The following is a 23597-nucleotide window of genomic DNA, read 5'->3' as shown; positions in this document are numbered from 1 at the left end:
GATTCAGCTGAATCAAATTGGGGACGTTGATCTGAATCTACAAATTGAATCATTGTCCCTGATTTAGGCCGAATCCAAATCCAAATTGAATAGGGCCCGTTTTGCACATCCCTATTGTTTATACAAGTACTAAATGACTGTGCAGTAATGACTGCACAGTCAGCATGTTGTGTATACATGGCCACTGTCGGCAAAGTGAATAGGGAAGTGTTTTTCATCAAATCTCAGCATACTAAACCTAGGGAGCACCCACTACAGCTATAGCAGGAGCCAGGTTTAAAACAAACAAGAGAGTACATTTTTATGCAACACACAGTTATCTTGTGGAACTCATTGCCACAGGAGACTGTAGAAACAGATAGTATAGCAAGGTTCACCAAGGGACTAGACAAATTAATGGATGATGGATTCATTAATAGTCATTAAACAGGACAGTCAAGAATGTGTGGCAGTGGACTGATCATTCTAAAATTATGAAGAATGTGAATGAAGCAAATAGGGAACTGTTATCTACAAAGTTCCAGAATATAAGAACCAGTGGCTACATACTGAAAGGTTTGAAACAAACAAGAGGAAGTACTTTCTACCAAGCACATAGTTGACTTTTTTAATTCATTGCTACAAGAGACTGTAGAGGCAGATACTACAACCGTTTTCAAAAATGGATTAGACAAATTCATGGAGGACAGGTTCACTGAGAACTATTACATAGAACAGTTTGGGGCCAGGGGGGTATCTTCTGACATTCTCCATACCAATGATGGTTGAGGCCATGGGATGGGTTATATTAGACATGCCTTATATATATTCTCTCTCTATGGTATATACTACTTGTCACGGTCAGAGATGCTATACTGGACTAGCTGGACACAGAATGAATGCCTTATGTTTATATGTTTTAAATGGAAGCAGTTTGCAGTAATAGTTTTCACTTAGGGACATTTTTGCTTGCAAGGTTTATAGACGCATTATGTAGGTAGGGTGATGCCGTTTTTTGTTTTTTTCAGCATTTGGTATCTATGGCTAGACTTATGATTGCATGTGTTGTGTGGAGGCTCAGGAAGGAGCATGTGTGTTTGTAGGTGGTAAATGTAGGTAAAAGCAAAGCTGTATTTATAATTAAAAAATGTATGAGGATGAAAGATGGATTTTCTGGTTACTATGGTTGTGTTGCTAGGGTATGCAGTATTCCCATTCATCATTCTCCTAATCTATTCCTGGTCAAAGTGGTACACAGAGCCAAAGGGTGGGAGCTTTAATGTTTTTGTCCCAGGATGTTAATTATATTTGTTCTAGTTTGTTACTAGTACCGTTACATTTCTAGGCACAGATGGCACTCCTAGGCATTTCAAGGCATAAACGAGACATACATAGGTCCATTTTCATGGTGAAATTTCACCACATTCATTCCACAGGCTGACTACTGATTGTGCTATTTCTATTATGTCTCAAAAAGAGAAGAAAGAAGCTATATATTTTGTGCTGTAACTAAATTTAAACATAAATAATAACTGAGCACCTTCTGCATGCTATCTGTAGTCACTCAGCATCTTTTTAATAATCCATTTATTCTACTCTGTATGCCTGAGTGAAAGATACTGGTTTTCAAAAATCATGATTGATTTTTCTACAGCATGTTTCTTAATGGAGTATCAGTGCACAGAATCACATTACAAGTGCCTGACATAAACAGTGTGTCCTCAAGCACAAACTGCACATAAGTGATTGCAGATTAGTATAACATTATGAAGGAAAAAGGAACACTTGTGGTTGTTGTTTCTTTTGCCATCATCTTTTACTGCCCACACAACATTTGATAATCATGATGTTGAATGTAGAAGAAAAAAGAAAGACAAAGGGTGCAAGGATTAAAACAGTAAAAACAAAAACTTCTCCCAGTTTTATGGCATGAACTCCAGATTGAAGGCGAACAAAAAATAAAGCATCCAGGCTAGATCATGACCCATGAGAAGTGTCACAGAAGGTGCAGTCTGGAGGAGAGGAAGGAAAGGTGCCTTTCAATTATGCTTGTGCTGTCCAGGTTCTGACTGTGATGGAGACTAGTGTAGCCCCAGAGTAAAGCAGCTGCTTTAATTTACAGAGAACTTCCAACAGCCTGCATACCTGCCATGGTAGAATTCTCCATTGATTTTTTACCTTGCATTTATAGCTCCATGTATACCTTTGCTTACTGGGAAACTTATGCAGGCCAGGTGGAAGGGGAGGGGGGCAGTCTGACTGCCCCTCTATATTATAATTTAAATATTGAAGAACTAGTTTTGTCCTAATTCATTCTCTGTGGAGATGTATGATCTGCAATATTAGAAACCGAACTAAAATATTCTCTCTTTCATTGTTTAATACTGTTTCTGTTGGAAATAAAACAGTGCAAAACAGAGATTAGAGAAAGAGGTAGCTGGTTGGACTTCCTGGACACTATGGGTGACTGCCTATACATGTGCAGGCAGGCTGCTCCGACATGCTATAATTTGAGTGCAGTGGAGCAGACTCAATTAATTGAGTCTGCTGGAGCATGGTAATTACTGCATTTCAACAGACTCTTGCATCACATGTATTAGTGTCCCTACGCTGAAAAATAGCAGTGGGGGCACTTGAACTAAAGCTCGAATGAGTTTTAAAGTACCCCCGCTGCCATTCTTCAGCATGGGAACACTGATACATGTGACGCTCAGGGTGCTGTTAATTAGAGTGGCTCCCAGAGCACATGTATAAACACCCAAAGGTCTTCCAGTTTGTTTTTAGTGAGAAATGCTATGTAACAGTTTTAAGTCAATAAACCTTTTTACAGTTACAATGTTCTGCTCCTGCAGAAATCGCAAACAGGACATAAAGTTCTTGACAATTGAAGTATTTCAAGTCTGCCTGTGTGTCTGTCCATCCATCTTCTCAAGTACCTGGCAACAGTTTAGTGTCATCATGTCAATTATTTCAGAGCACATTATTCTGTGAAACAAACATAAGTGTTATAATCTTTAGATGTATTCAGTGTTTTATTAAGAATAACAAAGTTGCAGCTGCTGTCTTTCCAGTTGTAGTGGACTAGAAAACTCTCCTACCTGTGTTGTAGTTTTTGGTGCAATAACATAAATCTTTCTCTTCTTTCAACAGAAACTGTGGCAGAGTGAGTCCTTCTGCTACTTGTACAGCTCCTGTTTCTTGCCATTCAAAAATGAGATCATTCATGGTGTATCCAACTAGGAAAAAATACAACCCATGTCTACTTCTAATTTAAAAATGCAGGTGATACACCTAATATTTATGTCCTATAAATGACATAGAATGAGAAAATATAATGGGCCCCAATGTACCACTCAAAGAAAGTACATCACCATTCATTCTCAGCCTTGCAGATCTAGGCTGATAAAGTTATGGGGGTCCCTTATGAAAACAGAAAGCTGAATTAAGTGTGGGATTTTAAAAAGGTTCAAAAGAAGCAGGAAGGCTAACTCCCTGAGTCATTAAGACAAGTACACTTATATTTTGCAAAGGTATCGAGTTGTTTGATAGTACATTATAGAGTTTCTTCTCTAGATCTAAATTACCTGGAAGCAATTTAGGGTCAAATCCTGCAAAAAGAACCATATAGATGGATTCCTACAGTTCTTTTTGTTGGATTGAGGCCATATCTACTTTGAAAATGCATTTTATTTTTGCACTAGCTTCAAAGAAAAATAGAATTGCATTATTTGATGATGTGATGACATAAGGCTGAAATGGAACATAACATTAATATCCAGTTTCCTGCATGACTAGATGTCTACCCCTAAGGCTGTATTGATATTATGTTTTTATATAAATCAATGTTATACTTGTAGCATCAGGAAGAGTAGTTTTTAATTTGGTGCATGTAGTTTTTTGTACAGAGTTAATACTGTAAAAACCAGCATCAGAACTAGACAGTAGAAATACTAACCAAGAACTAGACTCTGGCTTAGGTAAATGCTCACATTGATAATGAATGACACAGGCTAGGGAGAGAAATTACACCTAAACCAGTATAAGCAATCGGAAACCGGTTCAAATCCGTAACACAACAGAAGTTCATTACACATAAACCGCTTTCAAAATGGCTGAAACAACAGGTTTAAGATAAACCTGTAGGGATGCAGTATCAGACTTAACTGATTTAGGTTAAATCGGTTTATTCAAATTTTGTCCAAGATCCTCTTCAGATTCAAGTTCACTCACAGTCCCCCTGCATCTCAGGATTCTTTGCACCTGCCCTGCAACTCCTCCCTCCCGAGGGTGGGTGGGCTAGCTTTGGCTAAAGCTGTCTGCTCTAGCCAAGCAGGGTGGTATGCTCTAGCACCTCCCTCCTCCCCAGCAGCTCCTGGTCTGGGCCACTGCAGGCATGTGGCTGCAATTCGGAAATCAAAAGTAAATGTCTGTTCACTTGCTTATCAGTTCAATCTATGAAGTTTAAACAAACCTGCAGAGATCAAATTGATTCAGCCTTTGGCTTTCTGACTGCCTGTGCTTAGCCATAGGAACCCACATATGCAGACACACTTTGCTTAATAGCTGCTTGTATCCCGCTGGGGAAATCTTGCCCATGCAAAACACCAGTGTTACCTGTCTGAAAGGAAATGGGAAGGGGTAAGTGAGTTTTGGCCATGACCCTTTTTCCCCTCTCTTCCCCATACTGCTTCCTCTGTGCACACACTGGTTTCAGAACTGGCTGGACACTAATCTATAAGTAGGCTGTACCTTCCCTTCAAGCTAGTGCTCTAACATGCAAGCTTCAAAAGCTACTAGGAGGGGTTATCCACAGTGTACTATGCTCCAGAACATCTCCTGGGCACAAGGCAGAAAATGTCTCCATATTTTCTGTTTGAGCAGCTACCTGGAATTCACCTGCTTTTGCTTCACCTGCTTCCTTCAAGTTTGAAATGAATTAAAGGGTAAGCCTGCCCGAAGTCTAACACCCTGAATGGGACATTGCAACTAGATTCCAGATCTGAATGCCACAAGTGTCCCTTAGTGATAGAACAGGTAAAACCACCAGGACATGGTGTTCAAAATTCATACCTACATCTGAATTATGTAGCTTTAGTACATCTGTGGTCTTTGCTGTTTTAGCATGTTGCCTGAAGAATTAGGTACAAGAATGCTGATGGTCTGTGTAGACTTAGTCACTAAGAACTGGAAAGCGCTTTCCATCTTTATTACCAAATTAATGTTCACAACTCTCCTAAAGGGTAACCCCTTCTGCCTGAAACACTGAACTTCAGTCTATATAATAGAACTCCTCTAATAAGCTGCTTAATGCATGAGAAAAGTCCATGGTCCTTCTCCCCTGCACAATTCAATTACTTCATTATACCTTGTCTGTGTCTACACGTATAAAATCTTTTTGTAGTGCACTGAAACCCTGAGTTCACCAGTGAAGAGAATATGCCTGAGACAAGCCTGCATTCTGTGTGGCCTGGCCATATTTCATAACTTAAATTCAGGGTTTCCAACCTTTTCAAATAAGTGTACCCCTTCTGACTCAAAGTTTCAACTCCTGTACTGCCTTATTTTTTTCTTATTTTCAAAGGGGATGCAGATTGAGACCCCCACAGTGATGGAGGGAATGGGGCTGGGGTAGGTGCTGCATAGCCAGGGCAGGGTGGGTGTGGGATGGAGCTATGAGCAGCTTGTCTGGAGGGTGTGGGGGGAGTGGCTTCTGCTGCTGCATGCACCCCAGGAGGGCATGGGGGGGTGCATGCCCCTGGATCTGCGTACGAGGCAGGCTGGGGCCATGGCAGCACTGGGCTCTTCCCAGTAGGAGGCTGGGCCAGGCGGTGCTCAGGGCAGGCACTGGTGGCACTGGGAGCAGGGTTACAGGAGGGGCTGAAGCCACTTCAGAATTCTCTGTAGCGCGCCCCCCTCCCCCCCAGCATTGGTAAGAGGCAAACTATGGGAACATGCCAGGGGAGCCACCACCACTGCACCCTGGGGCACACTCCATCCCTGCCCACCTACCTGTGTGTACCCCCTACAGTCTTTCTAAGTACCTCTGGGGGTATACCTACCCCTGGTTGACAACCCCTGCTTTAACTGAATCAGCTTAAGACAGTTTGCTCTACTTTGCAACTGTTGCTTTCATTGTGTTAAGTCTTATACTAACACAAGTATTTTATTTATCTTTCACTGGGTTTGGAGCAGTCTGCTGAAACTGAAATCATAACATTTTAAGTTGTCATATTGTCTCCATGTTTAAGAATAGGTGTTGTGTAGAGTTAATTTAAATCTTCCATTAAATAAAAGTGGCAACATTCTTATATCCCTGCATTGTTTTACAATACATGACATTCCATGCTATACCCAGCTTTAAAATACAGCACTGACTGCCCTATACTATGAAATCTTGAAGTATGTATAACTCTTATCAATTTTTGCATGCATTCAGATGAAAGCAGCTGTGTGTAAAACAGATTATCATTTGAAGCATGTAGATTATAACCAAGAGAAATGTCCCCTGAGCAAAAGTCACTGAACTGACAAGAAACAACTGCTGTGTCAAAATGTGTTTTACTAAATCACATTCATTCATTTATAATGTTAGTTTGTAATTGTAATTGCCTACCCAGATCACAGTTTTTCCTATGGTACCGTTTGTTTTCAATATTAACACATTCTGCCAAACTTTGATATGGTACATTTATCATAATTTGTTTCTGTTAAAATATAAAAATTACAGAGCTGACACGTTGAAATAGCACAAATTTAGTTTTGAAGCTCGACATTATATTTTTGCACTAAAACACAAACAGGTGTTAGTAGAATTGAGTCTAAGTAAAAGGAATCTAAAATGGTATCATGCATGTTTTCTTCTAACATCCTATATATGCTACCACTAAACTTGACCTGCTAAGTTAAGGAAATATATAATGGTGTCACAAGAGTAGGAAGATGTAAGTTATACCATCTCTGACTCTATAGCTAGGGACAGAAGTTACGCATTAACCGGTATAAGTGATTACAAACTGGTTGAGATCTGTAACAAACCAGAAGTTCAGTGCACATAAACCACTTTCAAAATGGCTGAAACCAGTTTAAGATAAAGCTGTAGGGATGTAGTATCAGACTTAACTGATTTACGTTAAATCAGTTTATTGAACTTCTGGCCCAGTTCCCCTCCAAATTTAAGTTAATTCACAGGCCCCCAGTGTCCCAGGATGCTTTATACCTCCCCTGCAACGCCCACCCCTTGCAGAGTGAGTGGGCTAATCTCGGCTCAAGCTGTCTGCTCCAGCCAATCAGGGAGGTGTGTTGTAGCACCCCCTGGCGTATAGCCTGAACCACTGCAGGCATGTGGCTGCATTTCCAGAATCAAAATTAATGTCTGTTCATTTGCTTACCAGTTCAATCTATGCAGTGTAGGCTAACCTGTGAAGATTGAATTGATTCAGCGTTAGGCTTTTTGACTGTCTGTACTTAGCCTGTGAGATTAATCTGTGTTTCGATTTTTGCTTAGTGAGGAATTGCTACCTTGGTGTGCATTACTTTAACAGAGAATATTCTTCACTTTTAAAAATGAATAAATATACTCCCCTTATGCTTTTTTCCCCTAAAAATTCCATTTACTATATAAGTCAGTATAGCTCCAAAACAGAGTAAAAAAGTAATAGGAAAGGAGGATCTAGCATCACTTGTGGACATGAAGCAGAAAGTAGACAAAGCATTTGTAAGGCCTAAGTCAATTGTACAATAGCAAATCTGAACCATTGAGTTAAAAACCCCAAGCTATATTTTTCTTAGAAATTCTTGCAGAATGAACAGTACTGTGAAAGAGCTGAGTTTATGATAATGCTGAAAGGATTCCTGCGTTTTAGTGCTTTTTGTGAAGAACTGTTGAAATGATAAAGGAAATACAGTACATCATAATAGAGGTAACATAGTGGTGTGTGTATTGTATATAACTTAATCTGTGATGGATCATATTCTTTCTTGTGATAGCAGAACTATAGTATATACATAGCAATTGGCATTAAGAAAATCTACACTTAGATTGGCCAGTTCGTCACATTCCAGATGAGTACTCTAACCACAGAGCTGCTGGATATAATGGGAAAAGGTACTATTATTTCTTCCCCTATGACTTTGTTGGCCAGTTCATTCTGGCAGATGAGATCTGAGACTGCCAACTCATTCAGGCTCTACAGATGAAGCAGGGGAATGTCAAGTTTGTGAGTGCTGTTGAGGTTAAACTGATGAGCAGCTAAATATGTGAGGACCTGGGTGGCACCCAAGGAGTGGTTTCAAGGATCTGTCCAGACCAAATTTTGGATGTATGCTGGTAACACAAGAGTTAAGTTTGATCATGCGCAGACAAGCAGACAAGGCCTATGGAAAATTCCACAGCATGCCCAGCATGTGTCCCCTGTGCAACCCGTGGCTTGTCAGTCACAACTGACCTAGTTTTGTGGCAGCGCACATGCTCAGTTCTACTCAGCAGATGAAGTAATCTGACCAGACACATGCTCAGTCTACAGACTGCATGACGTAATCAGACTAGAAATTTCTTTAGAGAAGACAACCTGATTGGCCACCTGGTTGTCATAAAAGACTTGGGGGCCCCTCCCAAGGGTGTTTTTTTGGTGGAGGGTTAGTTAGTTAGCAAAAGAGAGAATGAGCGAGAGTATTTTGGTTCTGACAGTGGTGCTGACAGGGAAGATTCGTCCTGAGAGCAGAGGCTGGCCTGACAGGGACTGCTCCTCAGGAGGGCTTTAAGCCCACTGGTCTCCTGTCCGAACCCTGAGAGCAGAGGCTGCTAATGCAGGGACTGCTCCTCAGGAGGGAGACCACGCTCGACCTGCGAACAGATACTGCCTTTGCAGAGACTGTCTCGCAGGGAGAGATCGACCCGATCCTGAGAGCAGAGGCTGCGGCTGCAGGGACTGCTCCTCAGGAGGGCTTTGGGCCCACCGGTCTCCTCACAGCTACAATTTTGCAATTTATTCAATTAGTCTTGATCTGATTATTCCGTATTGATCTCTGGCTAACAAATTAATTTCCGACTTCAACTTCGACCACGATCCCGCATCTCGACCACTGGCTACAACATCGTAACTCCGACCTCCACATCGACTTCGACATCTTAACGACCATCTGTTTCGTCCACTTTGGATTGGTGTCACACCGTTCTTCACGTTACAGTTCGTTATTCGTTCATCCCGTTAATGAGCTGTTGACTAGTCCTGGGACTATCGAGTTGGGCAGCCACCCCTAACCTCTGGCTAGAAAGCAAGGGCTTGGCTTGAGAACCCCATGGGCCAACAGATCCATTTGTTGTTCGTTATTTAACTGTAACTGAAGCCAGAATTCTGCCTATGCTCCACAAGCGTAAGTAAATAAAATCCAATTTACTCTGAAACCGCACGAGTCCACGTACCACTCAGACTCCTCACTGCTAATCCTGCCTGTTCTGATCTGATACCACCCTCGGCCCACCGTGACCTTGGGGCCGCTGATCCCCGACAGGATCTAATAAAGTATTCAAAGAAAATTAAAGCCCAGATCCACAAAAGCATGATGGGCCATCACTAGAATTAAGGTGCTCTAGTCCAAAAGAGTGATAAACTGTCTAACCTCTTTGAAGTCTAAAAGACTACAAGCGCTTATGCTTACCCTAGATGTAGGGTACATCTGTATATGCCCAGAACTGCCAGTATCCTTGTAGGGCTCAGGGCCTTCCTCATGCCTATCCATATTTGGGATACACAAAGTAGTCATCCTTGTTCTTAAGTCATCAGGGAGGATCTGATAGATGTGTTCTCAGAGCATGAATAACACATGCATCTAACAAATACAAAACATAGTAACCACTGACCCTTTCTTTCAAATACACAGCAGGAGAGGATAGAGCGTTAATAATAGCCTAGAGGTTATAGTAATTACCTAGGGTGTAGAAGCCCTGAATTCTGATCCTTGCTCCTGATGCTATTTCTGTATTTTTATCCAATATAAAATGCATAAGCAGTGCTGGGAGGATCAGGGATTGACTTATATGTCCTGTCACGGGGTGGAGGGGAGGTATATGCAGGTATAAAAATGTTAATTAAGAAATGCTTATGCTAAGTTCTTTGGAGCATGGCCCAAACACAGAATAATAGGTCTTAGTCTATGACAGTGTGCTGGACACTGCCGCAGTACTACTTTTGTGGATGTGGGCTTCAGGTCTCTGTGGGTACATCTACAGGAGACCTTTACTGTGGAGCTAACTAATTAGCTGCACAGTAAAATGTCACCATCTACATGTGCAGCCCTATTAGGTCACAGTAGACTAATAAACACCACTGCAGGGTAGTCTTGCTAAACACAAGTACCACCCTGAGGTGGCAGTGCTTTGTGCACCGCAGTGCACATGTAGACAGTGATGGGGCTGGCTGGGGCTGGAGGGTGCTTCAATGCAGGGCTAGCTGGCAGGAAGCCTGTGTGCTGAAGCACCTTCATTCCTCAGCCAACTCCTTCACAGCACATGGATCCCAGTCAGAGTGGCCTAGGCTGGCAGGCTGACTCCCTGGGGGTATGCATTAATTACACATATAAACATGCCCTGTGTGTACCTCAAGTCCTGGCACAAAGTCATTCTGGGTGTGATAAGATCTGATCCCTGATCTCAACAACTGCATCCCTTGTCAAGCCCTATGTGCCTGGCAGGATGTGTGATTTAGAGATCAGATCCCAGTTGTGCCATTACTACTTGCCAGTGCAGGGGGAGCACAATCCTGACCCCTCCCACACTCCAGTACCCAGCAAGTTGAAAGCTGGGTGTCTGCAGCCAGGTGTAAAATGATGCAGTCTTGAGACTGGGACTGACTGTTTGTTAGTCTGATTGTTAGCTCTGCTTAGCTGACTGTTAGTCTTAGGCCTGGGACCTCAGTGCAGCCTGTTTGAGGTTCCAGTGAAGTCCTGGGACTGGGACCACCAATCAGGTCCCAGCATACTGGGACCCTAGGATCAGGGAACCTCTTACTAATCCTGAGGTCCCCATGGATGGGATGTTCCAAGTGCCACAACTACTTGGGCACGAGAATGTGCCTTGCTCCTCAGCCACTGCCAGCCAATGTGACTTGATACCCTATCCTATTAGGTGAGCTCACCTTGACTTGGCACCCTGAAAACAGTAGGGTTCTGCCTATGTGGGGCTGTACCACACAGTTCTCAGCCTGCTGACATGAAGGAGCTATCAACAAAGCCCAAAGCTACATGGTGGGAAGCCTCCCACATTTAATGTAAGTTGTGATGGGAACCAGACAGAAAAAAATTACATGTTTATGGAATAATTTTGTGACTGGTTTCCTGTTATGTCATGCTATTGCCCAAACATGTGGCTGCATTACTATTTAGGCAGGTTAATCACATCTTAAGTGTACAATCTGCTAAGATCCCTAGATGCTTAAGTCCAAAAGTTAGATCTTCAAAACCTCTCTTTGGTTTCCAACTACTCTTGCTACTAAATTAATAATCCTATCCAAATATACAGATTAAAGAATACACAGTATTCTTCCAAAGCATTGCCAATATATTTTTTTACCGTGTAACAAAACTTCTAATTCAGATGGGGCATTATAATTTGAATTGCACTTCTGTATGAATTAGGTCTCTGCTAAAATGTGCTCCTAAAATTATGACTGCAGAAAATTGCCAAAAATTATAAAACACTACTTATCTTTTTTACTTTTTTTGTACTTTTGACTATGCTTCATATGACTGGTTACATTTTATATACACAATCTCTTTGGTCCTGTGTAATAAGTGAATTAGTTGTGTATTTGTGCAAGTCTTTCACGTAATAATTTGGAGAGAAAATATTTTTAAAATATATGTAAATAGGAGACTGTTACTGTAAAATCACAAATATAGATGCGGGGCTGGGTATAGGCATAATTCTGAAATCTGCTTTTCACTCAGCTTGATGCTTGTCTTTGGTACTAGTATTGTAATTGAAGATGCAATTTAGAGAGAGATGTTGGTCCCTTTTAATAAACAGTTTCAGACAAAAAGGCATGACTAGGCTTTCTTTGTTAAAAATTTCCAACTGTCACACATCTCATAACCCCTAATTGTGAGAGCACAAGTGTTGAAAGAAACCCAGTTGCCATTAGTGAGGCTATCAGGTCATCTAAGCTGGAGCAGACAGCTGCAATGGCAGAGTGGTTAAAAAGCTATTATTGCTGTTCTTTTAATTGCACCCAATGACAGGAAATTCTGACAAAAAAAAAATTAATGAATCTAATTTCAAAGGGGGGCCATAGTAAGAGCCATTAGCCAAGTGAAGAGAACAAGGAATGGCATGGAAAAATGAGAGATCAGTGTGATCTGTGGTGAGATCTAGAATGTGTGGATGGAGAACCATGACCTTAATGAAATTAATCAAGGAGGTATGAAAAAGTCAGTGGAAGGATGTTGAAGATGGCAGCAGCAGGTCACAGTCTAGGAGGGAAGGTGATTTTTTGCTGCTGTATTTTGAAGAGTGGAAATTAAAATAGTGGGAGCCAGAAAGGGGGAGATAATCCAAGGGAAAACAAGCTGATGGCAATACAGATTTATAACCCCCAGGAACCAACATGCAGCATTCAGTGCTTCTCTCTGTTCATAAGTAATATTTAAAATAGATATTTTTCTTATCAAATGAATGAAATACGCTATTATCTTCTTGCAATTTTTAACTATTTTATGTAACTGAATACATAATATCATTTCTAATGACACTGATATTTATTTAATTATTATTTGTTCCTGGGTCCCTGAGAAAAATATAGAGAAGGGAATAAAAACCAAAACAATAGAAGGTTAACAGGACTCAGTAAATGCCAGACATGCAGAATTCCATTGATTTCAACTGAAGAGCTATACAACAAATGGTATAACTATATTGACCTGTTCATGAACATATTTTGGCTTAGAAGAAAAAAATATAGGTTATTTGTAGGGCTGGGTGAAACAGGACTGTTTTGTTTTGACTTCCATTTCGCCATTTTGAAGGGACAGTGTTTCATTTCACTGTTTTGTTTTGAAGCACTATTTCATTTTGTTTTGTCGAAACTGTTTCACTGTTTCAACGTTTCGCCCATAAACTATAATGGGAAATTATGAAAATGCCTATAACTTTGTAATTTCTTGCCTGATTCAAATAAGAACAGCAGGGAGAGGCCACAAAGCCTGTCATGTTTCAAGGAGATAGATGCAGGAGTTTCTGGGAAACTACCTCACACTGCTGACAACCAAAACTCGTGACCTGTGACTGTGTGTGTGTGTTAAGGCACACCCTCACTGGTGCTGGGGCCTCTGCATGACATGGTAGTGTGCCCCAGTGTGGACTTCTCCTCCCCTACAGTCTCATCCTGGTCCATCACTTTAAAGAATAACAGGTAGGTAAGTAGCACAGCAGTACTATCATCTCAGGCAGCCAAACTGTCACAGAGCCTTTCTTTCCTTTTCTGAAGGACCTTCTTCTCCAGCAGTTTCCAGAGAAATCTCCTTGCCAGCCCCAGCCCTGAGGTGTGCCCAGGGCCCTGCCACCTCCTGGTCAGCTGACTAGGGACAGGTGCTAAGGCTGTAGGTTGTAGCCATGCTGGTTGAAGGACAAGGCACAGGCAGACAAGGTTCTTTGGGTCAATCTGGTATCTTTTAGTAGACCAACTGCATAGTTGGAGAAATATATCTTAGCAAGCTTTCAGGTTGAAAAACCCTTCGTCAGGCTGAGGAATCACCTGCAGCCAGTGTTTGTGCTCTTCCTGGGTGGAAGAAATAATAAAGAAGCCAGAGGCTGGCATGCAATGCAGATAAGAAAGTCAGTCAGTGAAAATGGAAATGGAAGCACTGGGGGATAAGGGACAGGCTGGGGTGGGGAGAAGTAGCAGGTAAAATTGGAGAGGTACCTAGGGAATCAGATGTCCAGCAGGTTCTAGTGTGTCAGCATTCCAATTGAGTCCATGAGTTTTTGTACTTAGGAGGTTGATGAAGAAGTGAAGCTCAGAGGCCTGGCTGTGAAAAGTGGTTTGTAAATTCAAACAAGCACTGAACCTCACTAACCTCATCACCAGAAGCCAACTTTCTACAGCCCAAAACATACCAAATGGATCCAGGCCATGCCATGACAAGACATGCAAAATCTGCCAACAGTACCTCCAGTATGGAGGTATCTTCACAGTACATTAAAAATATGTAGGAGACACCAAGCAACAACCGTGCACCAGAATGAGCGCACACTGAAAATCTATCAAAGATAATGACACCCAACTACCTGTCTCCATTCTCTCAGGCCTGGTCCTCAAAGGGAATTTACAAATTATTTTTCTTGTTTCGCAGCTGGTACTTCCTGGGGGTGCATGACTGATGTCAGGGGGTGCACGTGCACTACACCCTATACACTGCCAATGTGTATTTGTGTAAAGTATGTACATATTTATGTAATAAATAAACTATATAAATATATGTAGTATGTGTTCATGAATACACTCTATGTTATAATATGCAATATATGCTGTGCTTCCATGCACAGCGAATGGAATGCACACCGTGAGAAAAAGCACAGATTTCTTTTCTAGGGGAAAAGAATCAAAATAGACTAACAAAAACAAAAAGAGGATTTTAGGGGAGGAATAAATTGAAAGGAAGGAATGAATATAATAAAATTAATGGGTACAGAAAGCAAAAGGTATTGAATCCCACTTGCTAGGAACAGGCTAGCAAGTAGGAAATGATAGCCTTTCTCTGATGCTGCTGAGTGACTGGAAGACACAGCTCAGTAACTGACCCCAAGGCAGAGAGCTCAGTTCAAACAATGCTGCTTTGTATGCTGTTTTTCTGTCCCTCCCCCAGATTACTCAGGGAAGTATGACGGTCACTGGCCAGCTACACATGTCAAGATCAAAACAGTCCTTTCACCTCCCTTCTCCTGCTCCCTCTCCTTAGTTTCTGTTTCCCTTTGCTAGTCAACTGAAGCCTTGTAACAAGAATGGATATTCTAAAGTTCTGAACAGATATAACATTTGAAGCACTTCAAAGGGTGAGTGGGCAGATATACACATCCTCTGAAGTACTCCAAAATAACCACGGATGAAAGTGACCAGAGATAAAGGTATGCAGTGATTCTAGCTTCCCAGCCATAGAGTTGGCTCAGTGCATAGAAAAATGTCCACTGGCTGACTACGCTGTGTTCCCCCTTCCCCTGTGGGTGGGATGAGGATAGCAGAGCACTCCTGGATGCCAGAGGCCTGACCAACCCCCTGTTGTGCTCTGTGGATGAAGTACTTCCACATGCTCTTTCATCCATTGTTACTTTGGAGTACTTTTGGAGTACTTCGTAAGATGTGTGCATCTGCTCACTCACCCTTTGAAAAGCTTCAAATGTTGTATGTGTTCAGAGCCTTAGAGTACTTTCCTGTTACAAGCCCACAGTTGACTAGCAAAATGTTCATCAGTTATGTGTGGGGCACCAGTTTCCTTGGAGGGATGTGGAGAAAAGGTTCTCGCCCATCCTCAGTAATATCCAAAACCCAAGAATTATACAAGAAATTGTCCTTTATAGCCTGGGACTGAAGAGAATAATTCCTTTCATACCTTTCTGCCTCCAGAACTAGGAGCCTGGAGACTGAGCACACAAAAGAGTGCTCTTAGCTCAGCAGTTCTGAACCTTTTTCAGTCAAAGTACCCCTTGGTCTCAGACTGAGACTTCATGTACCCCCTTTCAATGGGAAATTAATTTTTTAGGCCCTTCAACCTGTGTTAGACAATGTATGAAATATATCTCGTGTACCGCTGTCTTAGCTTGTCTGACTCTATCTCCCTTCCTCTCCTCCATACATGCCTGGGACTACTGGACACTTATTACCAAATATATTTAGTCCTTGTCTTATGAAAGGGTAGGAAACAACTCAAATACGTTTGTAGTGATAAAAAATATATAATTTAGAGATGTTCCCTAAATTATAAATTGGGAGATGGTCCATCATTTAGGTGGTAACTATATTTGGTTAGTCAGAGCCAGAATGGGTCTGCAGACATTGTCCACTGCTCCACTATTAAAGTTTTTTTTTTCCATTTGCTGTATGCCTATATTTATTGAATCCATTGATCACTACCCAGCTGATCTAATAAAAGCACCAAGAAACCTTGCTTCTTATAAAATGTTATATTATACTTACTTGCATGCCACATGCACGTTTCCCTCCCATATTAGTCTTCCAAAATTTGGGTGCATGTCTTAAGTGAAGAAACTGATTTTCTGTCCAGAATAGCAGCAGTGGCATTTCTCTACAGCCAATACTGAGGGAATCGATTGACTTCATGGCTCATTAGAATCCCCTTTTTTTTTGCTAATGGCTCTTCACTCAACAGGTGTTAATGGTCCACTTCCCTTTGAAATGGCTTTCATGTTCCCTTAATCAAGTTATCCTTTCTTTGGCAATTTTGCTGAAGAATTTGCTAATTAGCAACTCCTGGTCTCTCTTCTACTTCATAACTCTGCAATTTTTTTTTTTTTATAGCTCTTTTCAAATTCTAGATTTGCCTCTTGTCTTCAGCAATAGCTACAGTAGCAACAGCTATAACTCAGCTTTTGGACAGAGCAACTAAGAGCTGGTAACAGTTCAGCTGTGAAAGGGTTAGCTTTTGCTTGACCAGGAAAGGGAGGGTGAGTGACCTAAATATTAGGTTCTGCCCCAGATGTACTGAAGCATAACTTTGAAAAAGTCTCCTTTTTTCTTTTTTCCTTCATTCTGCCTTCCCAAAAACACTCTAAGTGGCTTATCTGAGAGGCACCATGTGGTATGCAAGAAAATACTGTAATTTCTGGACCCAGGTTGCTTAAAAATATAACTGATCTCTTTCTTGTGCCCTCTAACCAAAATCAAGACCTTTTTATTCCTGGAACACATGAGCGTTGCCTGTAGCAAATCACAGTATAATACATTTACCATTCTACAGAAAACTAGGAAAGAGGAGCATAGTAAGTAACAGGGAAGTGCAAAGAGGAAGCTCCAAGGATTCTGTACATATAAATAAGATTTAACTGCATTGGCAGCATCTCTGTTAATAGTTCTTAATTAAAAGTTTGTAAAACTAAACTAACATGGAGTTATGTCTTTTTTCACATTACTACTGAACAGGTGCATAATAAAACATAGCAGCAAAATGAGACCTTCAGCAAAGGAGAAAATGTGATTAACAAGCAAACAAAGCAGCATCAAGCAACAGAGCAAACAGGTATCAAGAAGAAACAAAGCTATTCATTGAGAGAGCTGGATAGCAGACAAAATGCTCTCAGAAGCATAGAACAAGAGCAAGCCAAAAGTGAATCTGTATTGAGAGGACAATAATGAGAAAATGCAGGTAAATTTTTTTTTTTAGTATCATTGAGTAAAAATGGATAGGAAGTGAACAAGACTTTGTCAAGATTAATGCCTGAAATACTAGAACAGCTGATAAAGGTGGTCTGATTAGAACTTTGATACCATACGAAGCAGAACTATAGAGGGGTACTGATTTTTATCCGCAACTAAATAGCAAGAAAGGAAATATATACAGATACCAGAGAGCTCAGTTCTGTCTTTGTTTGGAATCAAAGATTCCCTAACTAGACAGATAATTATTTGTGATTCTAGCCTGCAGATGACAGTTTTCAAAGAAGTGGACTCAACCCTACAGAAATACCTGTAAATAGCAATGGCACACAAACTTCCTGTCCTTAGATAGTTAAAGCCATTTCAGTTTAAAATTAAGTTTAAGATTAAGCCACTCTTCTGTGATCAAAAAAAAAGCCAAAACAAATTCTGCTATAATAAAATCTTTGTCAAAAACATCTTGTCAAAAATATTCTGATCAGCTTTAGTCAGCATGCTGATGAGAGAAAAAAATGTAAATACATACACACACACTATACATATCTGTATCTCCAAAAAATTATTATTATTATTTAAAGTATGTTATAAAGGACAATACCATATGTAAAAATAAAGGGGCTGTTCCCACCTGCTGAAAGTCCGTTTGGATCTGTAGACCTTAATGAAACTATGCCATTTTACACCATTTGAGGGGCTGGGCTGTAGGGCTCTGCGAAGCTTTTGTCCTTGATTCAGTTCAGCAGAGATTTGGCCCGATTTGGTGGCCAAATCTCTGAATCTGAATTGAATCAGAGGACCCTTTAATCTCTCCAAATCAAACTGGAACCTTCCGAATTGATTCGGAGAGATTCGGAAAGATTTGGAGATTTGGACATAGAGACAGCTTTAAATGGTTTTTTTCTACATATCTCTAGGTAGCAGGGGCTTGTGACTGCTGCAATGTGGTGGTGCATGGAGTGTCCCACAGAAGCACAGGGGGCTCCCCAGCATGCTCAGCAGCAGACCTAGAAATGGACCAGAAGCACTTTCGGTCTACTTCTGGGTCTGCCAGGGAGGGTGCAGGACAGCCCCCGGAATCAAGGAATCAAATCATTGTCCCTGATCCAGGCCAAATCTGAATCAAATAGGGCCTGCTTCGCACCCCCCTACTGAGCTGTTCCTAGAGTTTTCCCTGTTTTCCAATGCACTAATTATGCTGTACCAACTAAGTGCTACCGTTTTTCATAACTTCTGTAGTAAGGTATCTAACCCAAAGAGGAAGAACTGTAAATTACTGATGAAAATCTGAGGATTAAATCATCTGATAGAAATTTGTCCACATAATTTTACCCTAGTCAGACTATTGCATACCCATCTCATCAACACACATACGCAGGAAAATGCTCAAGAATCTCTAGAGATTCTAGACAGTAAATGGAAAGAGTCTGATTTGACTAGACATTTTCCTTATAGTTCTTCTCATTACAGTGATTTATCGGCGTTCTGCTCTCATTTTTCCCATGTTGAAGAATGATGTTGCTTTGCTGAGTGAATCCAAGCAAATCTTTAGGCATCCTGCTGAGGTAGGAAATACCATCATTTTGACTACAGTGATTTCACTACTTTTCTGCAAGGCAGCCCAAAAGCATGTCTTCAGGAAAGTGAAAACTGAGAACCTGCCAGCAGTTACAGTTCTGAAAGCAAAACATTTGGCAGATCTATGAACTGTGACCTGAGCAGAAATTATGGAGCAGGTGGAGGATTTGCCAGTTTAACATGAGTGACTCCAAACTCAAGAAATATTTATTGTAACTATTAATCATTAATAACTAATTGTTGTAAAATAATGAAAATGAATAAAATAAATATAACATACTGGAAAATGGACTAATAAATTAAGGGCTAAATGAATGAACCAATGAATACAAAAAACAATCTATATCAGGAGAAAATATGCTTAAAAATATTGTGCTATTGCTATTATGTTCTTCCTTCAGGGGTATAGGAAGATTGTAAATCATGGGTGTAGCTGACAGGTCTATGATGCCTAATGATCTACAGGAAAATTAATCTCTGACTCCTTGGGCATCTTTTAAAATGACTTCTAAGTAATTCTAGAAAGATATTTCCCTCAGAAGATGCAGACTCCTCTGTTTATATTTTCCGCTACCTTAAGAGGGCAGAATATTGTTTACAGCAGAACTAACTACTGCATGTAGTTTTAACTACAAACCTGCTGGGTTTATAGGTGCTCATGTCAATAAAAAAACCTGCTCCCTAGTTCTGACCTCATGTTTCTTAAACCTTGTACTCTTCAAAACAGGGTTCAAATTACACTTGGACTCTTGTGGGGGGGGTCAAGATGATCACAATTTTTTTATTTCATTGATTAACGCATCCCCCTGAGTGAAGGAGCAATCCAATTAGAGACACCCCCGCCGCCCCCGCAGGTTATGATTTTGAAACCTTACAGGGGGGCTTCTATCTCATGGGAGAGAGGGGGGATCAACCCCCCTGATCTCCCCCATAATTCAACCCCTGTTTCTGAAACCTACAGAAACTTTTTTGTATGGAGTTAATGTTGATAAGCTTTTGTATGTGCTTATGCAGCAACCACCGAATCACTACCATGGGTTTTTGTTTTGTTTTGTTTTGTTTTGGGGTTTTTTTGATGGAGTTCATCTACCTTAGATGAGAACCTTTCTTTTTTGGTTTTAAGTTGTCTTCTCTCTGCCATTCTTTCATATCTTTATACTGGCATGTACTGTCAGCACTTAAAGCATACAGACAGTCCTTAGCTTATGTTTCAAGTTACAACATTTCATTTATATGTTTCCAGTTACAACATTTTGTTTACAACGTTTATAGATTGACACCCTGTTTCAACTTTGACGTAAGTTTTGACTTTACAACACTTGATCTGACGTGATGCGGTGCCAGCGAACAAATTCACTGCATTGCCCATCTCCTTGGAGAACATCTGTCCAAACTTCCTTGGACACTTTAAGAAAGCAGACAAGACTCCAGAAAAGCCTGCAGCCAAGACTCCTGAGAAGACTCCAGCCAAGGACCCTTCAAATAGTCCAACCAAGAGCCCTTCAAAAAGTTCAGCCAAGTCACCTCAAAGAAGCCTTTCCAAATCAATCTGTTTGCTACTTACAATATAAATACATTAATGTATCTATATTACTCATCTATAATTGATTGAGTACAAAACTCTGTTATTTCTGGTGAAAATAGGGTATTGGGCCTTGGTTCAGGAACCAATCCCCCTTTATAACATTGTTTTGTCTGGGAAAATTGGTTCTGAGTTGCAATGTTTCAACTTAAGTTGTGTTTTTCAGGAACCAGTTGTGTTTTAAGTCTGAGGATTGTGTGTACTTTACAAATGCAACTACAGCACAATGTATTGGATGTCCTCTACCTTGAGGAAAAATTACGGTTGACAGATTCCCCCAGTGAATTCATCATTGTTTCAGCTTGCAAGCAGGGAGAGAGTGGTCACTGCCTCACCTTGTGGTTTGGGAGCATGGAGGCTCTGTGCCTGCATAGCTACTCTGACCCCAAATAGTGCCTCTGCTCTCTGGCCCCAGTGGTAGGAGTGCTAACAGAAAAACAGCCTAGTTCCAGAATGTATTACCTCCTCTGCCTCTGTTCTGTAGGGCTGGGTAAAAGGGAACTGTATGCAGCACACCATACCCCAATCCTGCTTTTAGATTTACTATTTCTTTCCTTATATGCAAAGTCTTTGTCCCCCTTCTAGCTATCTGTCTAGAGCCTGACCCCACTGATTGCCCTCTGCAGGGATCAACGAAGGAGAAAAGGAAGGTGAAAAGCCATTAAGTTTAAATATTAAAGAGAGAGAATACTTACCAAAAAAAACCATTTGAGAAATTTTCATACTTCTTAACAAATATCTACATTTTGTAGCCAGTTTCTCCCTAGCTATTTGGCTTAACCTTTATGTAAGCCTGTTACTTTAGATATTGCTTTAGGTTTTGCAATATCAAATTTCACAAATAACAGTAGGTACATATATATGTGCAGTTAATGTGACGTGATAAATTCTGGTGCAGTTTACATTACAGAAAACTGTCCTGGGTGCAGTGTCTGCACATATGCCCAAGACTGCAGCACTTTGAGCTGGGGCAAAGCAGCCCCAGGTTGGCAGGCAATTCGAGGGGTCAGCCCTGGGCTCTGGATGGCAGTGTTAGGTGGCAGAGGGGCTGGCTAGGGCACAAGGGTGCTAAAATGCAGGGCTAGGTGGTAGGCAGCCCCTCGTACTTTAGCACCCTTGAGCCCCAGTCAGCCCCATCACTGTCTACACATGCTTCGGCCAAATAAATTACTCCATCATAGGATAGTATTGACCCCACAATACTATCCTGTGGCAGAGTTAATTTACTGCACCACAAAATTGGTGCATATATAGATTGTGATGCTTTACTACAAAGCTAATAGTCAACTCAGCAGTAAAACTCATGTGCAGATGTACCCTGTAACACAGGAATAACCAGATGCAGTAAGGTTAAATTGTTTTTTTGATGTTGGGCAACGTAGAGACAAGCAGCTTTTAACACATTAGAAGGAAAATCTTTTGCCTAGGAGATTTACCACAGGAAAACATATATTTCTGGTTGCCTTTACTTTGTATTACTCTAACAGAGCAGAGATCAAATTATCACAGATGCCTTCAAGCTGCCCTGACAAAAACACATCCTCATTTATTTCTATGCTTGCTATATGCATTCAATTACTTTCCTTCTTTTTAATATAAAAATTATTCACTGTAGTTAAAAAATATAAAAATATTTTCCACTAATATTTTGGTAAAGATTATTCATAAAAATTGGGGCAGACATGAATACTTATAACTAGAATTATATTCCTACCTAACTTGATGAACTAAGTAGTACATTTCACTGTTCCTATCTATATCTGTAGCTCCAGGGGCTTGTAGGAACCTTGGGAATGCTGTTCGAATAACTGGTGAAGACTGAATGTGTTACTAAGGAATGATCATGGGACAAAAGGTGCAAATGAATGTTACTTAGACCTCTGCTTCCTGTGGGGAACAGTAGCAATACTGGTGAGGAATCTGTTACTAAACAAAAGCTGCTCATTTCTATTTTAAGACTTCATTACGACAGCAGGTGAGCTGAGCAGGTTTCAACTTGTCATTATAAATAACTGAGTCCTACCTTGTAACCTTTAATTGGGTGAGTAATCCTTATAAAAGCAATCCTATGGACTCAAATAGTACTCTTGCCTATTTAGAATTATTCAAATGAATAAGGTTTGCATGATCAGTCACAGTTTAGGGAAATTGTGTAGTTAACAGATGGAGGAAAAAATATATAGAGCAGCATTTCTAATTACCTATTGTAAGAAAAAAAACCTTTAAGTGTTCCAGCATCTGCCCTCCTGCAACGTCTATGGAAAAATCAAGCGTTCATGTATATTTTGAGCTTATAGAGATGCAGTCTAATAACCCCATTAAGAACAGTTTGTTAGAGTAAAAGAAGCAAGCAAGACAACTGAAAGCAAGATAGAGATTAATTGGCAATATTTTTCCTACATGTTTGGAAGGTCTGTATAGGGAGAATGGAAGCCTTCAGAATGAGGATTGTTTGATTTTACTTTTATAAGGAATGGTAATAAAACAATTGTTTTACATGTTGTGGATGAGATTGATTTAAAACATTGTCAATTTACAAAGGGTAAGTTGTAAAACACTCAGACATACTGCAGATGTTTGCTCGAGCTATGCAATGAGCTATGTATAACAAATTCTTTCTTCAATGTGAAACCTCAACACAAAGTATCTTGCTGCCACCCACAATCTGGACACTGGCATCAACTCAACCTGATTCATTGGCTCATGAGACTTCTGCGACGTAATCATTATGCAATTCTATCAGAGTGCTGACTGTGATACCGATCACTCATTGGTATGCACCAAAGTCTAGTCGCATCCCAAGAAATTGTATAAGAGAAAGAAATTCTCCCTGCTGTGAATAAATGCCATGCAACTGAAAGCTGAAGACACATAATCTCAATTCATTAAAGCTGTCTCCAGGGCTGTATCATATCTTAAGCCATGTAAAGTAGTTGAGGATAATGGCATGCAAGTATGCAAAAAGCTGCTAACCGAGGTAATATATAAGCAATGTATGGGGGCATCAGAAAAGCTGTCAGGCCTGTTCTGATAAAGACTACCCCTTTAAAATCCTCCAAAGTTGAAGTCATCTATGACCACAA

General features: G+C 40.6%; 1 protein-coding gene across 1 annotated transcript in view; it reads right to left on the bottom strand.

Moving 5' to 3' along the window:
- Window positions 1–23597, bottom strand: part of GLRA3 (glycine receptor alpha 3) — a 152286-nt gene that overhangs the window by 21947 nt on the left and 106742 nt on the right. Inside the window, exon 6 of the mRNA XM_090034714.1 lies at window positions 3078–3215. Within this exon, the coding sequence (XP_089890840.1) occupies window positions 3078–3215 (138 nt within the window). The remainder of the gene's footprint in view (window positions 1–3077; window positions 3216–23597) is intronic.

Source organism: Crocodylus siamensis, chromosome 2 (assembly GCF_052110815.1).
Source record: "Crocodylus siamensis isolate JL-2025a chromosome 2, ASM5211081v1, whole genome shotgun sequence".
Taxonomy (NCBI): domain Eukaryota; kingdom Metazoa; phylum Chordata; order Crocodylia; family Crocodylidae; genus Crocodylus; species Crocodylus siamensis.
This window is presented reverse-complemented; position numbering and strand designations above follow the sequence as displayed.